This window comes from Eptatretus burgeri, chromosome 10 (assembly GCF_056783735.1).
Source record: "Eptatretus burgeri isolate ZD-2024b chromosome 10, Ebu_testis_v1, whole genome shotgun sequence".
Lineage (NCBI taxonomy): Eukaryota > Metazoa > Chordata > Myxini > Myxiniformes > Myxinidae > Eptatretus > Eptatretus burgeri.
In genome coordinates, this window is record NC_140970.1 from 3370882 (window position 1) to 3392520 (window position 21639).

Genomic DNA, 21639 nt, shown 5'->3' on the forward strand with positions numbered 1-21639 from the left:
AAGATGTTTCCACAGTTCCCACAGTAGAATATACTCCCAGAAAGCTTCAAATGTTAAAAGATTTCAGTCAAATGATGGAGGAAGAATTAGAATATCATGATGAAGAATTATTTCAACAACTGGAAGAGATTAATCAACCCCCTGATTATATTGTGAATGCTGTTCAAAACAATGAATATTCAGCGGATTCAAAAACCAAAGCAGGACTCATTCCAACAGAACAACCAGCAATATTTCATCTTGTTCAAGAAAAGGTATTGATATTTAATGATGAATTAAGGTTCTTGGGTTCTGCTCAACCCCCTGTTAAACTAACTCCGAGATTAATGTTTCTTCTCACAAAAGATGGAAGACAAGGTTCAACTGTGAGGGATGAATCAAAGTATATTGATAAACCATTGGATATGGAAAATAATGATGATAGAGTATATATTGATCTGCTGAACACTCTAAATTATAAGGTTATTCTTTCTGGTAAAAGTAGGAAGAATGAGAAGGAGAAACACATAATTCAGGCTTTAAGTATCCTTGGTTCAGGTGTTAGTTTTCTTCCAAATGACCCATCGCAATTAGTTAATAGACTGTTGTTGTTGTTAGGCAGTAAGAAGGCTGGAAATAACAATTGTTTTAATGAAGCATCAGCCATTTTCGACCAGTTGATGAACATGAAAATAATTAATAAATCTCACTATAAAGACATTTTATCTCATATTAAATAAGATGAGAAGCACAATCCTTAGTTTCAATTTCACAACAAGCGACCACACATCTTCATTCCCATACCCACTACAACTTGACACAACAAAAGAATATGAGGCATCTTTATTGTCCATGGAAACTTATAATACCTTATTTAATATAACTGATAAAAATGACAACTTTAGTTATAATCCCGGAAGTGGATACAAAACGATAACAGTCTCACCCGGAGCATATGAGATTTCTCAAATATCTTCCGAAATTGCTCGTCTTATGAAAGAACAGGGTGATGAACCAAAAAATATTGTTATAAACATTCAAAAACATACTTCAAAATCAACGATTAAAGTTAAAAAATAACTACAAGGTTGATTTCACAATTGATAATTCATTTAGAGAGTTATTGGGTTTCTCCTCAAAAAAGATTGAAACTAATGGGACGTTTTACAGTGATAATGTCATTCAAATATCCTCAGGAATAAATTCGGTGTTAATTCACTGTGATTTGATTGATGGTGCTTATAATGATGGAAAAAAAACAAATACAATATTTTCATTCAGCGCATACTTAACCCCAATTGGTTATAAATTCAATATGGAACCCAAAAATTTGGTTTATCTCCCTGTGTCAGGAAAAAACATACACAGAGTAAATTTTAGGATAACCGACCAAGATAATCGTGTGATTTCTTTTAATGGAGAAGTTATATCTATCAGAATTCACCTACGTGAAGTTTTCCAATAAATAAATACGATGGTTATTGTGAGGAAACACGAGTTGGGAAAATATAAAATAATTACAGGGGATGGGATGTTCCTTTCCCCATACTACAAGGGTGAAGGTATGTATCTTGGTAGAGGATACTATAAACCTAAGAGACAAAGGGGTGTTGGACATCAATTTAGAGGAGATGGGATAATTGATACTCTCATGGGTATTGGTTCAACTATTCTTAAACATAAAGATCTAATTGGTTCAACTGCTTCTGCTGTGGGAAATGTACCAGGTGCTGTAAAGAGTATAAAAGATGCTCAGAAGGAATCTCATAAATTACAAGCAATAAAAGAAATTAAGAAAGGCAAAACTCAGTTGTCCCCCCAAGAACGACAGAAAATAATTCAAATACTTGGATCAGGGTTTCATAAGTTTTAACATCTTTTTTCCTAAATAAATACAAGTATGGAAGCAATTGATAGTATCTATGATTTGGATGATACTATTATTATCTCAAACTCCACGAAAAAAGAAGATTACTTCAAGGTAAATGCAATAACTGGAACAGACTGGAATACGAATGGTACAAAAAGTTTTGAAATAAATAATCAACAAACCTATTTGAATCTCTCCGAAAGTTTCTTGTTGTGTAAATTTAAATTCACTAAAGCTGGGAATAACACAAACGCTACACTTGTAAATGATTTCTTCTGGAAAATGTTTGATAGTGTGCGTTTGTATATTGGAACACAAGAAGTTGAAGCGGTTGATTATGTCTCTGCTGTATCTGAAATGATAAAATTTACACTCTATACATTCAGTGATAGAATGGGAAAGGGGTCTGTCGAAGGTTTTATTCCTGATATGTCAACGGGAACAAACACAGACCCTGGATATATTCAAAGGAAAGGAGCATATAATGATGATACAAAAGCAGAAAATAGTTTTACTGTGGCGGTTCCTCTTAAAGGTATATTTGGATTTTGTGATCATGATAAAGTTCTGTATGGTCTTAAAATTAGATTTCAACTACAAAGGAATGATAATGAAAATCGATTGCTTTTTGGTGTTGCTAGTGCTTTTGGTGATCAGAATAAATTTGTAATTGAGGAAATGAGTTGGTATATCAGTGAATATACTCCTAATCTTAAAACAGAAGAGATGTTGAATCGAAGACTTAACTCAAAGAAACCACTCAGTGTATCATACCTCAAAAGAAGATGTCAACACGTTAAACTCAATCAAACTACTTACACGTGGAATTTGGGTGTTCTGGAAGGAAAGCCACGATATCTGTGGATCATTTTTAAAAAGCCAGATGGTGATACTGCGACTGATAAGAATAATGCATTGAGTGATAATGCTAAGGTGAAACAACTTCGCGTTTCTCAAGATGAAACATTTTATCCACGAGATAGATTGGAAATTAATTGGGAAAAAAATGATTTTGCTGAAGCATACAAGTCTTACCAAAAGGTGTGTGAAAGTAATGGAAATAAAGAACCTATTTTGGATATGACAGCATTTAAAAGTTTGTATACAATCTATGCATTTGACCTGAGCGCGCAAAAGGAAACTATAAAGTCTAATCGAGTGGATACTTCCCTATACATTGAAAGAGGAGAGAGTGAAGAAGTTGATACATATTGTTTGCTTTTGGAAGAAACAGAATTGCAGATTAATACAGATAATGGTGTGATGATTAGTCTCACATAATTTTTTGTTAAATAAATGAGTGGCAAAGTACCAACTGGGGTATATGTTAATCAAATCAATCTTCATAAACTATCATCTTGTGTTCAAAATCCAAAGCCTTGTACGATTAACGTTAATACAATTCAGAGAAAAGGAGCAGTAAGAATTGATGTTTTGCTCACAAGAGAACAGGTTAAAATCTTGAATGACACTGGCTCACTTAAAATTAAAATGACAAAACCAATGTTGAAAAAATATTCAATAAGAGAGACGAGTGGAGGATTTCTCCCATTTCTAATTCCTTTATTTGCTGGTTTAAGTGCGGTTGGAGCATTGACGGGTGGTATTTCAACAGCGGTGAAAACTGCCAACGAAAGGAAGGCTCAACTCCAGGCTCAAAAAGAATTGGAAAGACATAACAAAGAGTTGGAGAAACAAATTAGTGGAAGTGGCGTAATTGTAGATTTTGCTGAAAAACTTGAAGGTCTGCCTGATAAAGCGAGATTGCTAGTTGGAGATATGCTTTCTTCTATAGCACAAGCAGGTGTAAAATTAACGAAAAGAGGTAATGGATTATATCTTTCTAATAAATAAATGAGCATTGATGAGTGGTTGGAAAAATTTGGAAAGAATACAACATCAAATTTACAACTTGTCAAATATTGTAAGAAATTAAAAATTCATAATGTGGTTATTTGTATGAGAGATGAATTAACAAATGTGCCGAAACATACAAAGAATATTATTATGAACTTAGAAGATAATAATGGGAACGGTTCTCATTGGGTTTGTATTTTTAATAGACAAGACAAATATTATTTTGATAGTTTTGGCCTTCCACCACCTGTTGAAGTTATAAAATTCTTACAGAATGGTGTTTATCAAACATTTCAAGTCCAAGAATTAAATTCCAAGTGTTGTGGTCAATTATGTCTATATGTGTTATTTCAACTCAACAAAAATAAAAAATTTTATGATATTATTTTTAATCTAATATAAATGACTTATGTTGGTAAAGATGGTTCTATCTTTGGTGTATCTCAAGAACTGGATATTGATTTATCAAATTATTACACAAAGGCACAGGCTGAACGACATAAATATAATATAACCAAAAATATTAACATGAAAAATGCTTTTAAATTAAAAAATTATCCAAGCCCGACTGACGCGAATGACTTGGTGAGATTAAGCGATTTATCACAATATATATCCTTAAATAAAACGGCTGTGTATTCCAAAGATACAGAAGTGTTGATATTATCTCCAGGTCATACAGAATTCACAGTTCGAATTAAAATAAATTTTTATAAAGAAGGGCGTATCGTTTGTATGAGAATAGAACAATGGGGGTATGATATGAATGATTTAGGGTATAATTGGTCATTTAAAATTAACCTCGAAGACCTGGAACAATTAAATCAGTCTCGTAAGGAAGAATATTATCCACTTGGTATCGAGAATGAGTTTTGTGGGGCTACGATTAGTAAACAACAAATAAAATAATTTAATAAGGGTAAATATAATAATGGTTTTGCCCTTGTTTATCTCATGAAAACAGAAAAAACAGGATTATATATAATAAGTAAGGAAATACAAAATGATTTAACTATGGGAAGATGGGGAGGTGTTTCGTGCCATAATATTATTCTAACATATATTTCTAAGACATAAATGACAGCAAGAAGGCTTCAAGAAAATTATCATTTCTGTGTCCAAGCATACCTTCAAGAAAAGGGTATTCGGTATTTTAATAAATATGTTCTACAACATAAGAATGAGGTATTTTCAATAAAAGATTGGCATTATGCTGATGTTGATAAACCGACAACTTTAGATTTAATTAGAATGTTAAATAATGAAAAAATTATAAAGTTAAGAAAAGGTAAGGCTCTTTTAGAAATTCAAAAGAAATTTTATTGGTTTCCTGTTGTAAAAAAAATTATTTTGGATACAGGAATAACAAGAAATCCTGATGAATATATGTATAATATTCTATGGGGTGTAAGCGATTCAAGGATAGTAAGGGATGAGGAAGGAGTTGAAGAAGAGAGGGAAGAGGAGGAAAATGAGAAGAGAGAGAAGGAGGAGAGGGAGAAGAAAGAGAAGGAGGAAAGAGAGAAGAGAGAGAAGAGAGAGAGGGAGGAAAGAGAGAAGAGAGAGAGGGAGGAGAGGGAGGAAAGAGCGAGACAAAATAAATATCAAAATATGGAAACCAGTGAGATTCAAAAAAGATTGGTGGTATTACAGAAAATAACTCAACCCACCGAGGAGGAAAACAAAGAATTGACAAGTCTATTTGCAATACTTTCGACAAGACTATTGTCATCGACAAGCTATTCATTTTAATTCAAGTTTTTTCTTAAATAAATGGAGGAGAGAGTGAAGGCATTTCTAAGGATTCTTTATGTTTTAAAAATTAAGATCCAAATGTGCATGTTGGAAACTAAAAAGGTTTTTGCACTCTGCAGGAATTTTTCACATAAATAAATGAGTTATTGTCTCAAATGTAAAAAGAAAACTAATACTAAAAATATTTCATATATTAAAAGTAAAAATAACAGGGTTATACAAAAAGGTATATGTTCGGTGTGTGGTTCAAAAAAAAATCAATTTATCTCCAAATACAAACTCGGAGGAGATATACAAAAGTTTTTATCAGGAAGTAAATTTACAACTACTGGAATACCAAGGGAATTACATCTTCCAGGGTATTCTTTCTGTGGTCCAGGTACAAACTTGGATAAAAGATTAGATGAGGCAGACAATCCTAAATCCTGGAGTCAGCCTATCAATAGAGTTGATGAAGTGTGCATGAGACACGATATTGATTATGGGAATACCACAACGTTGGAAGAAAAGCATGAAGCCGATAGAGAAATGTTGTATAATTTGTCTCTGATACAAAATCCAACCTTGAGAGAAAAAGTTGATCGGTTCATTGTGAAGAAGATGATCAGTGCTAAATTGAAACTTGGGCTTGGAAATTCAAAAAACTTATAGGCTCGAATGATGCCATTAAGACTGAAGAGCAATTAGCTGATGAATTACATAAACCAATATTCACAAAGTTTCAGAGAAGGAAAGTTTATTCCAAGGAAGTAGATTATATCTGGTCTGCTGATTTGATTGAACTCAATAATGATAAGGGGTACAAGTATGCTTTAACCGTTATTGATTTGAGGAGTAGATATGCGTGGGTTGTCCCTTTAAAAAACAAAACAGGTAATACTCTTATGTTAGCTTTTCAACAGATATTTAATAAAAGTAAGAGAAAACCTAAAAAATTGTGGACTGATGAGGGTAGAGAGTTTTATAACAAGACATTTATGAATTTTCTAAAAAATAACAGTATTACATTATACAGTACCTTTAATGAAGGGAAGGCAGTTGTTGTTGAACGTTTTAATCGTACCTTAAAAGAGAGACTATATAAAAATTCACACAACTCGGTTCACAACAATGGTCATCTTTTATTCAGGATATTGTGGATAAGTATAATGACATGATTCACACGTCAACAAATATGAAACCATCAGAAACATTTACAAAATTAAAATATGAAAAAGAGATTAATGTCAGAAAACCTAAGTTCAAAGTTGGTGATATCGTAAGAATATATAGGTGGAAATCTCATTTTGAAAAAGGTTTTACTGAACGATGGACGAAAGAACTTTTTAAAATTGTTGATGTAATAGATACGGTTCCTTGGACTTATAAAATATATGATTTGGAAGGAGAAGAGATTTTAGGTTCATTTTTTTCACAGGAATTACAAAAGACAAAGATAAATTGAAATTTTTTGACTCCGCCCCTTTTTAACTCCACCCACACAAACCCCGCCCACACAAGCCCCGCCCACACAAACCCCACACAAACCCCACCACACACAAACCCCTCACAAGCTCCAATAAATTGAAATTTTTTGACTCCGCCCCTTTTTGACTCCACCCACACAAGCCCCACCCACACAAGCTCCACACAAACCCCACACACACAAAAACTCCACACAAGCTCCACACAAGCTCCACACACACAAGCTCCACCCATATTCATCATATTCACATAATTAGTGATTAGTTAATTAGTTCCCCACACACAACATGTTTATTTAATTAAAAAATTATCCACCCATCCACACAAGCTCCACTCATCCACCCATCCACCCATCCACCCATCCATTTATCCACACAAACCTCATCCACATAAGCCTCATCCACATTCACCCCTCCCACATAAGCTCCACCGAAGCTCCGCCCACATAAACCCTACCCACATAAACGCTGCCCACACAAGCTCCACCCACATAAACCCTGCCCACATAAACCCTGTCCACATAAACCCCTCCCACACAAGCTCCACCCACATAAACCCCGCCCACACACACCCCGCCCACACAAGCCCCACCGAAGCCCCGCCCACACAAGCTCCACCCACATAAACCCCTCCCACACAAGCCCCACCCACACACACCCCGCCCACACAAGCCCCACCGAAGCCCTGCCCACACAAGCCCCTCCCACACAAGCCTCATCCCCCCTGTGCGCCCCCCATCTTTGACCCACCACCTCCCTCATCCCACCCCCCACCCTTCCCCACACACACACATGGGGAGGGGAGGGATGGGATGAGGGGGTGATGGGTCATTGGGGGGGGCGCACCTACCCTCCCTTCATGTCTTGATTCTCTTTTTGTAATTCAGAATCAAGTAATTGTATACAAAACAAATATAATTTATTAATATTGAAAATATTAAATATTCATTTGCGAGAATGTATAATCTTTCCCAGCAATCTTCTCCAGATGTCTTGTGATTTCGAAACTCAGACACCATATTCTGTTTTGAAAGAAAAAGTGGATAATAATTACATGGTAATATGAGTAAGCCTCGTTGACCACTGAATTAACACACCAGGAGCCTGTCATCCTTTCAAGGTCAATAAAATTAATTCCAGTGTACTGACAAAACCGCGTCCAAACTAATGATACAACCAACATTAGACGACATTCTAAAGAGAGAGTGATATTAATAATAATTCAGAAACATTTACCTCCAGAAAATCATGTGTTGTACAAGATTGCTTCAACAGCTGATGTTGTGTGATAGTGCTGAAAAAAAAAAATAATAAGTCAAGGGTATAGATGAAGCGACAGACAGGGAAAGCAACACACACGCACACGCACACGCACACGCACACGCACACGCACACGCACACGCACACGCACACGCACACGCACACGCACACGCACACGCACACACACACACACACACACGTGTCTCACCATTGGTTTAATTCATTCGAGATCAGAGACCAGTCATTATAAATCATTGATCTCTTCAATAAGAGCAGAGAGAGGTAGGTAGAAAGACAGACACACACACACACACGTGTCTCACCATTGGTTTAATTCCTTCGAGATGATAGGACGTGATAAGACTTCGTGCCACTCATTGTAAATGTCTTTCAATTCTCTTCTAAAATCATTGATCTCTTCAATAAGAGTATTAATTTCATGAACCACGTCGTGATATGTAAACTCAATTTCTTCCAATGCCCAGTCAGGGAAAAAATATATATATCAGAATTATCATGATTTAATTAATAATCATTTGCTTCATCGTTCAAAGAGAAAACCATACACAAACTTACCAACTCTGTAGTAAGCTGTTGTCTTCATCGGAAGAGAGTGAGTCCATGTCTCAGTTGTAAAAATGAAAATCCCGTCTGGCAGAAACTTTGTCTGGTGAATCACTTATAAGGCAACGACGAGGAAATTACCTAAGCATTGGGTGCGGCCACAGGAAATGACAGCTTGGAAAATAACTGGGCGATTGTATGAATCATTTACAAAACATACTTAAAATGGTTTTGATTCAAATGTTTTCAGTTCGTGTTCTGAGATAAAATATAAACACGAGACCGTGTCTCACAGAATAGTTCCTATTTTTTCACAGCATGACTGTTTAAAACCACACAGCACGACCGTGTCAAAAAACACTTCCTCATTTTCACGGCATGAACTGAAAACATTTGAAACAATTTACTATAATCTCAAAATGATATGTGGCTCAGGAGGTGGCCAAACAAGAGCATTAAGAGAAGTTTATCATTTCGTAATGGCACAAAAGGGGTATCTTAAAAAATATAAAGATTCAAATGTTTTGTTTGTCAATATTTTAGATGGGGATTATTGTGCAAAGAAAATTAAGCTATTGAAGGAATTTGAGAATGAACAAATCTTTATAGGTTCAATGAGTGAGCTGATCAACCTCCAGGTTAAAAGGGGAGACAAATAAATATACCTTGGGATAGCCTGGTTATATATATATACAAAGCCTGGTGTTGGCTTAGTGGTTAGGGTGGCGGCTTGGGATCCCAGTGTCCCGAGTTCGAATCCCGCTCAGCTGCTGAATTAACACCAGGGGGTTGACTCAGCCTGTCATCCTTCCGAGGTCGGCGAAATGAGTACCAGTATACTGGTCCCGGTGTATGCCCCGGTTAGAATAGGTGTACCATATCCCTGTGTTGTAAGAGGCGTCCAGGAAGGGCATCCGACCATAAAACATTGCCTCACAAAAAGCCAAACCCCTGCACAGCAGGGAAAAACGGATAAAAAGGGGGTTTATTTTTAGGGAAAAAAAAAGGGAATCGCTGAAAATCCCCCATTCATTTACATGGGGAAAAGTGAGCTAGAACCAGTATATTCACCCTACTCATATGGATGGATGTTTGGCTAGACACCGGGACCCATTCTCTGAGCTTATTTCGGAGAAATAACCGAATGCTATCGACGAGGCAATGTTAATGATTCGGATCCGAAAATAGCGCTATCTTTAAGGTTGGTTTCATTGAGGTGATTAATTGACATCTTCAACATTTGTTTGATGAACAACCCCTTTGAGCCATCCTTGTTGAGGGTGAATACGCTCCATGTTTTGATATGTAAGACACACCTATTTATGAGATTAATATTTGTACGCCACATTCACGTTGACGCAAGGCACTACATTTGAGGCTTTCGTAGCATTTGGTTTTGGGTATGGGTGAGCCTGTCCAACTTTTGCCTTGGATTACGGATTACATGAACGTCCTCAAGTGGGCCGCACTCACTCCGATAAGATTGGAACTATCCTGTACAGTGCATTTGGTGCAAGTGGTTTAGTTAGGCTGCCTACGGTTGAGGTGTGCTGGTACGATTGATACAACCAATGTAAAATCATAACTGAAGCTTCCTGGATGGACATAATAAATGACTATTAGAATTACCATTAAAAAAATTAGGTTAAACTCGTTTTTGTATTACATATTTTTAGATCCTCGTGGAGGATCTCTAAGTCTTACTCACGTTGTTGTTCTTCATCTTCTTCTTGTGGACTTTTTTTGTTTCACAGCCTACAGTTTTCATCGAAACTTCCTGAAACTTTGTATATATATATATATATATATATATATATATATATATATATATATATATATATATATATATATATATATATATATATATATATATATATATATATATATATATATATATGTAAAAATACCCTGCGCAGACAGTAACCATCTCCGATTTTGAAAATTCCTCCCAGAAAAAAAGTTATGATGTCAAAATATCTCCGCTAATGGAAATCGCCTAAAAAATTATCTCCGAAACTAGGCAAGCTTTTTGAATTCTGTTTGCGGGAATCGAACAGGGCATTAGCAGAGATGAATTACCACGCATATGATGCATCACTATGACGTCATATAAATTTTTATGACCATTCCTATTTTTTGACTTTTTGTTTCACAACCCAGAGTTTTCATCGGATCTTCGTGAAACTTGCCATGTATATGCAGAAAGCCCACGCGCAGGCAGTAACCATCTCCGATTTTGGAAATTCTTCCTAGAAAAAAAGTTGACGTCATAATATCGCCGCTAATGGAAATCGCCTCTACCATTATCTCCAACTCGGCAAGCTGTTTGAATTTTGTTTGCGGGAATCAAGGTGGGCATTAGCACGGATCATTTATCGTAAACCTGATACGTCACAATGACGTCATATTCGTTTTTATGACGTCATCATTAAGAGGACGAGGATCTTCGCTCATTTGAGCTTGTTTCATACTATTTTTTTATTATACTAGTTTTGTTAACTCACTGGACAAGTTAAACCTGACTACAGGGGAGGATCAAGGAAGGCCTTGTTGGGTTCGGTCGAGGCTGTGTGTGGTTCGGTCTCGGCTGTTTTGGGGTTTGATCGAGATTGTGTGGTGGAAAATATTGATGGAGGAAGATGATGCTGATATGTAATCTTTAAACAAAATTCCATGTGTTTACCCCGTGACCTTATCTCTGTTGCAGCTTGTGTTGGAAATAAAAGAGGCAAAGGAGTTTCTGGAAGTATACCATGGTGTTGTGCAGGAGTACAAGGTAAAAAGAGGGTTTCGACCTGCTCATGTATTAACAGAAAAGAAACAAGACATTGAATTACTGATATTGCAAACGTTGTTTTGTGAATCGATGCATTAAAATTAATTCCATGTTTGTTTCAATTCGAGTAAAGATTTCACAGAGCTTAAGATGTTAATACAAGCTGGGTTTGGCCATGGCTTCTGCTTTGTACCATGAGCTGGTATTTCTTTGCATTTATGCTATGTTGTTGTAGGCATTAGTGACTGAGTTATCAACGGGTCCCTGCATGGCGTTGGAAGTCTGTGGCGAGACCGCTGTGGAATCCTTTCGCGAATTATGTGGCCCTTGGGACCCGGTAAGAACATTATTCTTCTTCTTATTCTTCTTCTTATTCTTATTATTCTTATTCTTATTATTCTTATTCTTCTTCTCACACTTGGAAGTCGACCGCCAGATTTGTGTTGTCTCCGGGTTACATCACGGTACGATTGAACTCAAACGGCGAATAATTTTTGATTTTCCACAAATGTGCCGAGTCTATGGATCCTTGGTGGTTGCAGTAATACAAGCCGATATGGTTAAATGCTACACCAATGGCCTAAAGATCCGAGGGTTGCCAGAAATTGGACGACGTTTGTCCAAAATACCCGTGTGTGAAACAGGCTGACAAAATGTTCGGTTTTGTGCTCGGGGCATTTTACAGAGCACTGTTATGAAACGGCAGAGATGGCTTGATCTTGTGGTTATAAGCCACGATTGAGAGGGAATGCCATCCGCACAATTAAGTGGAAGACACAGCTGTTCGAAACTGTAACGCCATCTCTACTGAGCTACCAGTGCATGTATTTGGGTGATTTGAGTGGTGAATCAAACATATGTGTTGACTCGCCGGCGATCGTCTCACCTCGCTAGATATGCTCCACTCCCCCCCCTTCAACAACCCCCCATCAACCATCACCCCACAATACCCATCACCATCCCCCACCCCCCCCACCAACATGCCCCATAAACCCCCATGAACCATCACCCTACGCATTACCCACCACCACCCCACACCCACCACCCTCCATCATCATCTCCACAATAACATGGCGCGACACGGCATGGACACGACATGACACGGCCCAACCACAGACACAAACGGCGTCCGGGGAAAATATGAATTGGGATGATTCCGTACCATACGGGATACCTTTTCAACCTACTATAGTGAGACAAAGCATTCATTGCCCATTTTCTTGGCGGTGTCCGAGTGTGCTTGGGCAGTGTCGGCTGTCGGGCGATGACGGGTATTTCTGCTGGAGTAATCTAACTGATTTATCAATGAAAACAAAATCCCTTATGTACAGTCAATTGAACGGAAAAACAAAACCTACCAATCTGCAGTGAACACGCAACCGGTGTTTTCATCTTCACTCACAATTCCATTGTCGCCATCTTCGTCTGAATCACTCACGCAAGGTTCATCAAAACTACACTGCTCCACAATTTCCCCGAAAGCGTTTCCATCACTAATTTTGTCCAATAGTTTCTTCAAAATCCCACTGATCATTTTCAACATTCTGAGAACTTTCAGAGTTGCTGATGATGGAAAAATCAGTATCTGAATCTGAACTCAAAATACACTGGTTACCTCTGCCACCGAAGGTGAAGGAGGTTGTGTTTTCACCCCTCACTGTTTGTTTGTCTGTTTGTTTGTGTGCAGGTTGGGTGTGTGACAAGGACAAACTGATTAGATTTTGGTGAAGATTCTGATCCGGATCCGACTACTAGAATTTTAAAGTGATTCTTCACCTTTGAGAGATCGGGTCAAAAATGATATATAAGCACGATATCTCAAAAAATTGTGGACAGATTAGGACGAAACTTGGTGGGAATGGTGGGTGGGTGACAAGGAAGAATTGATTCAATTTTGGTAAAGATCCGAATCCGGATCAGAATCCGATAATTTTTTGTTACGTGATTCTTCATCATTGAGAGATGGGGCTCAACTAATATATAGCACGATATCTCATAAAGTTGTGGACGGATTCGGATGAAACTTGGACAGATTGGGTGTGTGACCACGACGAATTGATTCAATTTTAGTGAAGATCCGGATCTGGATACGAGAATTATTTAATTTTTAAAGTGATTCTTCACCATTGAGAGATGGGGCCAAAAACGATGTAGTATTGTATAGCATGATATTTCATTTCAAAAATGTTTTGGACTCGATATGTTCTCGTGGATCAGGTATTACGTGGTGTAGGAATGCGCTCTACCGAGTGGACTTCGAGTTTTCTATATTATCCAACATTTGGATCAAGGTGGGTTCCAGGTGTGACGTCACTGGCGAAAATCGAAAATCGACACTCAATGGCTTTTTTGGACAATTTGTGATTGGCAAAAAAAATTCAAGATAATTTTCCCTTTAAATTATACCATGATTATTGATTTTCAATGGTTTTCAGAAGAAAAAAAAAAAATTGCGTCTGGGTTCCCCTGGACGGGCATCCTTGTGAGCTATCGCCGACACCCTTAAAATAAAATAAAAATTCTAGCTTTAACCTAAAGGGAGTTATAGCACAAACTGTATTGCATAACCACCAATAAAACTGTGTTACATGTGGGCTGAACTCTTAAATGACTCCTGGCCCAATAGGCATGCAATATAGATCAAATGAATACACATATGGAACACAACCCATGATATGGACTTCCTCTGTTTTTTGCCAAGTAAGATTGGCTGCATGATGCAGGCCTTGTATTTTAAAAAGCTTTTTTAATGCTTCAAAAATCTGATGCAATGTCGTAATTGGAAGTGCACTCTATGTTGCGGCACTTCCCTTGGTTATTAAGTGCCTCGTATTTCCAAATTTACACACTCGGCATCCATTTGGTTTCTCTATGATTTACCTTTAAGGTTTGTAATAATGATTATTATTCAGTGGCTGATAGAATATCGTCACACACTTCTGGGCAGCAGTTTGCATTGCCCAAAGGCCAGAGCTCTTAATGATTTGAGCTTGCATGGCTGATCAGATCGAGTAGAAAGCTGTCCTCTTAATCTTCCAAACGGTTTAATTTGGAGCCTAATTATACCACGGAAGCTAAGAAATAATATACCACCTTGATTATAAATAGATTATTTATTGTCGACAAACCAGAACAGAAAGTGAACCAGTGAGTTTATAGAACATGATACCCCACGCAGTGTTCAGTTTATACTGGAGGGCCTTGTAGTTTGCGGGAGACACGTTCTTGAAAATTCCTGTGAAGTGCAAATCCGCAGATTTAGGGGGTGATGGGAAAATGTGGTTCGGGATTTCAGCTTTAAAATTTGTCCAAACTGTACCCTTCATTAACATATTTGTGCACTCTTTTTGTGCGATTTATTTTCATGAATAAAAGAGTTATTCAGACCACAAAAATAAAGTATCGTTACATGGAAGGGGGATATCCATAGCTAGACTGTGGTAAGTGTGTAGTATGGTCCATGTGTTTCGTGTCAGTTATATCGCCATGCTACAGGGATCTTTCAGAGTAAATCATTTGTTACATGTGATGCTGCCTCTGCGTATGTAATTTATAGACAGGGTAAACATTAATTATGTGTGCGTAACTACCTCTTGCTTGTAGGCGGGGTTATGTGAGGACTTCCCATCGCAGAGGCACACATGTCACAGGTGTGCAACTCGGCAGATTACGATCTCTCTGGCCAGTGTATGCCAGCTGTGGTGGCACAGTGTAATGTGGAGCCGGAAGTGGCAATGTACTTTATTTTTATTGTGGCTGACCCCGTGAGTGGCACCCCAGAGGAAGATTCCATCCAGGAAGAAGAAGAGAACTGCAGGCCGACCAAGAGAGGACAAGAGAGCCTCGTGAGAGAACGAGAGGAGGCTCGTGTGGGAGGAGGTCGAGCAAGTGGTCCACGAAGGAGCTTGTGAGGCAGAGATTATTGTGGTTTGCTCTGCAGAAGTTTTGTGTAGACCCAAGCTGCTATCACCCTGCCTTTGGAGAGGAGAAGAAAGACCTCAGCACTTGGAGGAGGAAGAAGAAGTGCCGACCAGGAGGCCTCGTTTGAGAAAAGGACAAAGATGACCACGTGGCCTGGTTGAAGGCCTTACTCATTGCTGGCCCTGCTCGTGGCTGCGTTACTTCGTCTTTGGACATCGTTGTCACTGGCTCTCAACGCGCACCTGGTTTCTGAAACTGGCTGCATCGAGTCCTGCGTCCGCACTGCGCATCATAGAGAAAAGGGAATTCTTGTCTTGTACGAGTGTGATCTATAGTGCCCAGTGGGTTCGGTTTTGCATTTTTAGGTCATCTCTATCATCTCAGTAGAGATGACCTAATAATAACAGTCTCGAAGTCTGTCCGTCCGTCCGTATATACGTCCGTCCATCCACAATCAAACCGAGTGGAGACAAATAACCAATAGTGGAACGGATAGAGGTCGATGAGACGTGCACAATGATATAACTTTCAAGGTCGTCCAAGGCCGAGGTCAACGTCACGAGGCTGTCAAAGTTGCGAAGATCGTCGATTTCAAATCGTATCTCCTCCCTCATTTCTCAAGAGAGATCAAATGTTATTAGTGATTCAGATACTACGGACTATTATCTTGAACAACACGAGCCATTTTTTTGAAATTTGCTCTCGTTCCGATTTTATAGCCCTTCAAACTTCGCTCTGATTCCCCGTATGGGCTGTTCATAAAGTACATACAAAAATAAAAGTATTAAATTAAGAACCGGAACTCTCCGAGACAAATATTACATTTGAAGCTTTTGTCAGATTTAACTAAAACAATGGAACACAAGTTTATATGCACACTTACTTTCATTTATGACATTAACATTGTCTTGAATGTCAATTTGTACTTTTATTTTCATGAATGACGTGCTGTGATGTTAAAAGAAAAAGGTACATTACACCGCTAGGGACTGCATCGTCATGACTTACAAACATCGGTTCATAAGGAACTGCTGGCTTTGCAAGCGATTAGCGATGTATGAGGGGGGTGGGTGGTTTAAAGCCCACGTACGGGTTGCGTTCAGGGGTGGGTGGGTGGTACGACGGCTGCATACATACTTTATGAAAGTGGTGTTGGACTACATGAAAGCGTTTCAGAAGATGAAGGTGAGCCTGTCGTCATCACGAGGGGGAAAAATATCCCCGTTTACAGGAACATTTTCGATGTGATGTTGAATCCGTGGACGTCAATAATTGGTCCATATTGCTGTATTATGGCAGTTAATAATTACTAATGCATTTGAGATAAATCTACAGTTCGTTGTAATCTTCAAGTATTGTGATGTGATATGAGACGCATATGGGGGTGGGTGGCTGGGTGGTCACTGGCCTGCATACAGAGAGGGGTGGGTGGTTTTGAAACCCGGAAGTAGAGCGTACGTACTTTATGAACTGCCCCTATTCCAGTCTGGCACAGAGTTACTTTCGACCTCTGGCAGAGATGACCGGCACTCCCGCTCGGGGATATTTTATTTCTCCTTCTTGTCTCCAAGTTTGCGTATTCCCATTCTCCTCTTTGTGTCTTTTGACTCTCTTGGTTTGTTCTGTTTATGATTGCGTCTTAGTTGACGTAACTAATGAAGGCTTACATAAGCACATCTTTTTTTTTTTTCGAGACCAGACCAGACCAGACCAGATGAGACCAGACCAGACCAGACTAAAACCAATATACTTGTGAATCTTGGATTCCACAAGTAACAGACAGATAGATAGAGGTGAAAACATAACCTCCATCACCCTTCGGTGGTGGAGGTAATGACACGGGATAATGACCAGTGGCAATCAGTAATTATATAGCTATTGTCCAGCAGGGGAAGATAAGGAACCAGGGCACTGAATAAAAATCAAATTGGGGGGGAGGTGGGGTTTAGGTTTAGGCGGTGGAGAGGGAAGACAGTAGAAATCAGGTCAATTGTGAGGATATTGAGAGCAGGAAGAAACAGGGAATAAGATCCAGTCGAAAGAGAGATGACCATTTGTGGCTGACCACTTGCAGGACCATTATGAGTAATTGGCAGGGTGGAAGTACCTTGGGGGCATCAGCAGCATGTAAAACCGCGCAGAGTTCAACTATTTGATCCCTGAAGACGTGTGAGGCATGATCTTGTAAATACAGATGAAGATGCCTTAAAGGAGCCAAATGACAGGTGAGCACTGCAGTGTGTACATGCTGGAGAGCCATGAGAGCATTGGCAACCTGTCAAATGGCTCAGTTTAATTGCAGACTCGTGAAGATAGCCTGAAACACCACTGAACCAAAACCACCACCATTCTCTCTGAGCTCTGCGTAGGACTTGGTGTGCATTGCTGTGCTGTGCAGATGTTAGATGAGCTAACTTCAAAAGCTGGGATGCGATTTGCATTCATTGCCGGATCTATCCCTACCCTGTTTAGAATCCCGTGCGGGCACCGGTAACTTTCTAGTTTAACTAACTCTGCATTTGAAAAGCAGCATTTTCATTACAATGTAATTCTAAGTTGTTGTTGTTTGTCTTTCGGGTGCTCCTGTTAGGGGTTGCCACAGCGGATCATCCGTTACGATCCGCATACTGATTTGGCACAGGTTTTACGCCGGATGCCCTTCCTGACCCAACCCTGGTCGCCTCTTACGACACAGGGATATGGATTGGGTTTCGCCATGATTACAGGCTGCCCTACACCCTCTCATAGCGCGGCCCAGTGCAGAGCTCCCGTCCTCAAGCGATCCTCCAACCCAAGCCTCCGAGTAGCCGGATTACAGGCGCACGCCACTACGCTCGGTATAATGTAATTCCAAGTTATTTTATTTTATTTTATACAAGTGAATTATTTTTATGGTAACGATTTATAATGTCAGGGCAATGTGTAGCAAATGAGGATCGACCTCTAGGGCCTCCTCATTAAAAATAATCTTCGATGTAAATTTTCCTGAGTATTTTCTGTGTCATTTGAAGGTCATTAAAAATTGACCATGAAATAACCACGTTGGTCTGTGAAGAAGCGTGAGACAAGGTCAGTATGTAGAATTTACCTTTTCGGTAAAATGCATATCAAACTGGAGCTGAAGATTTCATGAAGTAGATAAGGCTAAAATAAACACCATCTCTGTGACCACTAAATGTAAAACCGATGTGAGCTCACATTGAATATACCAATGAAAATATTTCTTGACAATTTTGAAAACTGAGAGACAGTGATAACCACTCATTTGCAAGCAGCGGCAAAATCTTGTTTGCGACTACAAAAGAAGGTTCATTGTCCAAAAGCCTTGATATTTGCCATTTGAACAGCAATCGAGGAAGCATACAATCTTCTAATTCGCCATGCCATGTGCTAGCTTTTACAAATGTCAAGGGAAGTCCATACCATGACACCGGACACTGATGTATTCATCAACACCTTGAATGAGCACCCGAAGCTTGGGTACAACGTGTATGCATTGCTTAGCACAGGAAACCAAAGACTACTCGTGCACTCGTGCTTTTTACAGAGCACCCGAAGAGCTTTTAGGTTTCCGTTCATTTACTGGTTGTGATATCATTGATATAAATTCCAGAAAAGGAAATCTGTTTCATTGGAACGCACTTCCAAAAGCAAAGCCACATGTAATGAATGCCTTCTGCCAGCTTGGGAAAAATGAGCAACTTTCACAGGAGTTGAGGGGTCTTCAGGAATTTGTTTGCTCTCTTTTTACCCAAGTCACGTGGGTAACAGATGCTGCAAAATCGTGCTGGCATCTGTTCAAGCATAATCGAGCTACAGCAGAAACAATACCATCAACGAGAAGCTCTTTGAAGCAACACATTCTCCATGCACATTTTCAGGCCTTGGTGTTGGAAGCATTGGCAACGCTGTCTTGCCATCTCCCACTCAATATGGTCGGAAAGAGGAGGATGGCATTTTATGGTGCCTCAAATATCTGTGCCACCACCTTCTCCAGATGCAGTTGTGGTCGGCAGCTGTGCAACAGCAACATGTTCCTGCAGAAGGCATGACCTGGCCTGTCCTGAAATGTGTACATACCAGGATCAAATCCAGATCATGAACCATGCTCTATATAGAGCATCGGTGCTGCCCAAGTAGTGTCTTTGGCTGCGGTTACCATCCTGGATGGGTCGCCACTCCGACACAGGTATGCCATGCAGATGCTGAAAACTGTGACAATGGTCAACCAAGAAGGCACACCCACATCAGACACAGCTGATGATACCAATTTGGATTTTGATGATGAAAATTTGTAAGTGGGTAAATTATTGGTCTTTAGTTTACATGTTTAAAGCATAGAAATGTTTTTCTTTTTGATACAGAAGTGAAGACTCATGAACTAAATGACAGGGCAAGAAGTTTACAGACCATCAGGGGATAAGGGGAACAGGTAGACAAAAATTGCACGGTCACATTACAAATGAGTAATTGAGTTGCAGGAATGGAAGAGAGACTGAGAATAAAAATAATAATAATAATGATAATAATATTAACTGAAATGGCACTCAGTGGAGGCATACCTCCGCCAGGCTGAGCAGTGACCAGTTTACATTTTGTATCCCACTGATAGGCCGGATCTGCAGACTTGAACCAAAATCTAATCGGCTTGTTCTTATCACCTAACCAACTCATCCACCAAGTTTTGTCATAATCCATCCACAACTTTTTGAGATATCATGCTATATATTGTTGCGAATTCGCGCCCGCGGGCGTGCCGGCGTGCGAACGGCCACGTGACTCAAATCGTGGCACGTCGCCCACCGGACGGACAATTCTGTCGTGACCCTCTCGGACTAACGCCGGGAGCTAGTCACGGGTGGGGCTTTCGGCCTCACCACGATCGTGCCAATCGGCCACCCGCGTGGGATAGGGTTGTTCGCCAAACTCGACCTACCTAAGTACCCACGCAGATGGTGGACCGGGCGATCGCTCCTCACCGCAGGTCGACTCCGAACACGGGCCGCTTAAGCGATCCGTTCCGTGCTATCGGGATAACCGAGCGGTGTTATCGTTGGCCTCGATGGTTCCGATTAATTATTGGGCGTATTAAGCCCACGACGAACCCGTTACATGAAGCAAGATGGAGATTCAATTAAAGAAAAGACGAAGCAAAACGGGAAAACAGTTCAACATAATGCACATTTATTCTGCGGCACAGGGAGAGCACACATATACAGCCAAACAGAATGCACATATATCAAATGACGCAGAGAGACTACCGACTACGCGAGCACACGGCAACACTTAAACAGTTTTACTTCACAGACGGCGCCGACACACATTACATTTACTCAAAAGCAAAGGGAAAGAAAGCCACCCTCATAGGCAAGGGGGCAGACGGGCCCGTAGGCCAATGTGTGCGCGGGACCTGGAGGAGCGGCCAGGCCTGCGAGACCGGGGGGGGGGGGGGGTCCTACACGCGTCTTCGTGATGAGCCGCAAATGTGGCAGCACGGCGGTGCCCCGACTTCGTGCTCCTTCGCGGGTTTCGTTGGCACCGCTTGGAGTGGGGTGGGAACGGGGCCCCCTTTTCGCACTATCTCAGCATGGGGGAAAGGGGGAATTGTTGATGCTCTGGGGAAGGAGTATAGCTGGCTTGCTTGGGTCCTGTGACGAGCGATTCCACCGCGACCTGGTCGCCGACCGCCGTCTTCCTTGCCTCGGACCCGAGCTCCTCGGACTCTTCCCCCAATTCTCCTCAGCCGACTGCAGAAAACCACCTTGACGCCTTCGCCTCCCGACTCCACTCCGCTCTCCAACCCGACTTGACTACCTCCGTCTCTCGACTCCTCTCTCTGCCATCAAAACTGACTCTCCGTGCAACAACTATTCTGCGCAACAACTCTTTTTTTTTCTCTCTGCCCCAAAACTCTCTTCGCTTTTCTGCCACTCCACTCTGCTTTTCTGCTCGGCGTTTTATAGGCCGGCAGGAGAACCCATATGCAAATTTCCGGATCAGGATGAGCTCGGGGCGGAGCCACGCTCACCCATTGGACGGAGGAAAAAGGGTGTGAATCTCCCCTGATCCTAGAATTTGCATATCTCGATTCCACACAGACGCGCCTGGAGGCGGGGCCAAGCCGCCCCGCGCTTGCTGATTGGACGGATCAGAAGTGGGCGTGTAGCATTCCTGATCCGAATTCTCCTCGGAAA

At 40.3% G+C, this 21639-nt stretch overlaps 1 protein-coding gene and 1 long non-coding RNA gene across 4 annotated transcripts in view; one reads left to right on the plus strand and one right to left on the minus strand.

Annotated features, from left to right (window-relative positions):
• NME7 (NME/NM23 family member 7) overlaps nt 1-21639 on the plus strand; it is a 61013-nt gene that overhangs the window by 37072 nt on the left and 2302 nt on the right. For all 3 annotated transcript variants that reach the window (XM_085896859.1, XM_085896861.1, XM_085896860.1), the window contains exons 9-10: nt 11456-11524; nt 11760-11861. In XM_085896859.1, coding sequence (XP_085752985.1) covers nt 11456-11524; nt 11760-11861 — 171 coding nt within the window. The remainder of the gene's footprint in view (nt 1-11455; nt 11525-11759; nt 11862-21639) is intronic.
• Nucleotides 7752-8665, minus strand: LOC147017832 (uncharacterized). Its single transcript, XR_015062158.1, has 3 exons — nt 8508-8665; nt 8161-8218; nt 7752-7946 (listed from the first exon to the last, which is right to left on the minus strand). It is a non-coding gene; the product is annotated as an uncharacterized LOC147017832 (long non-coding RNA).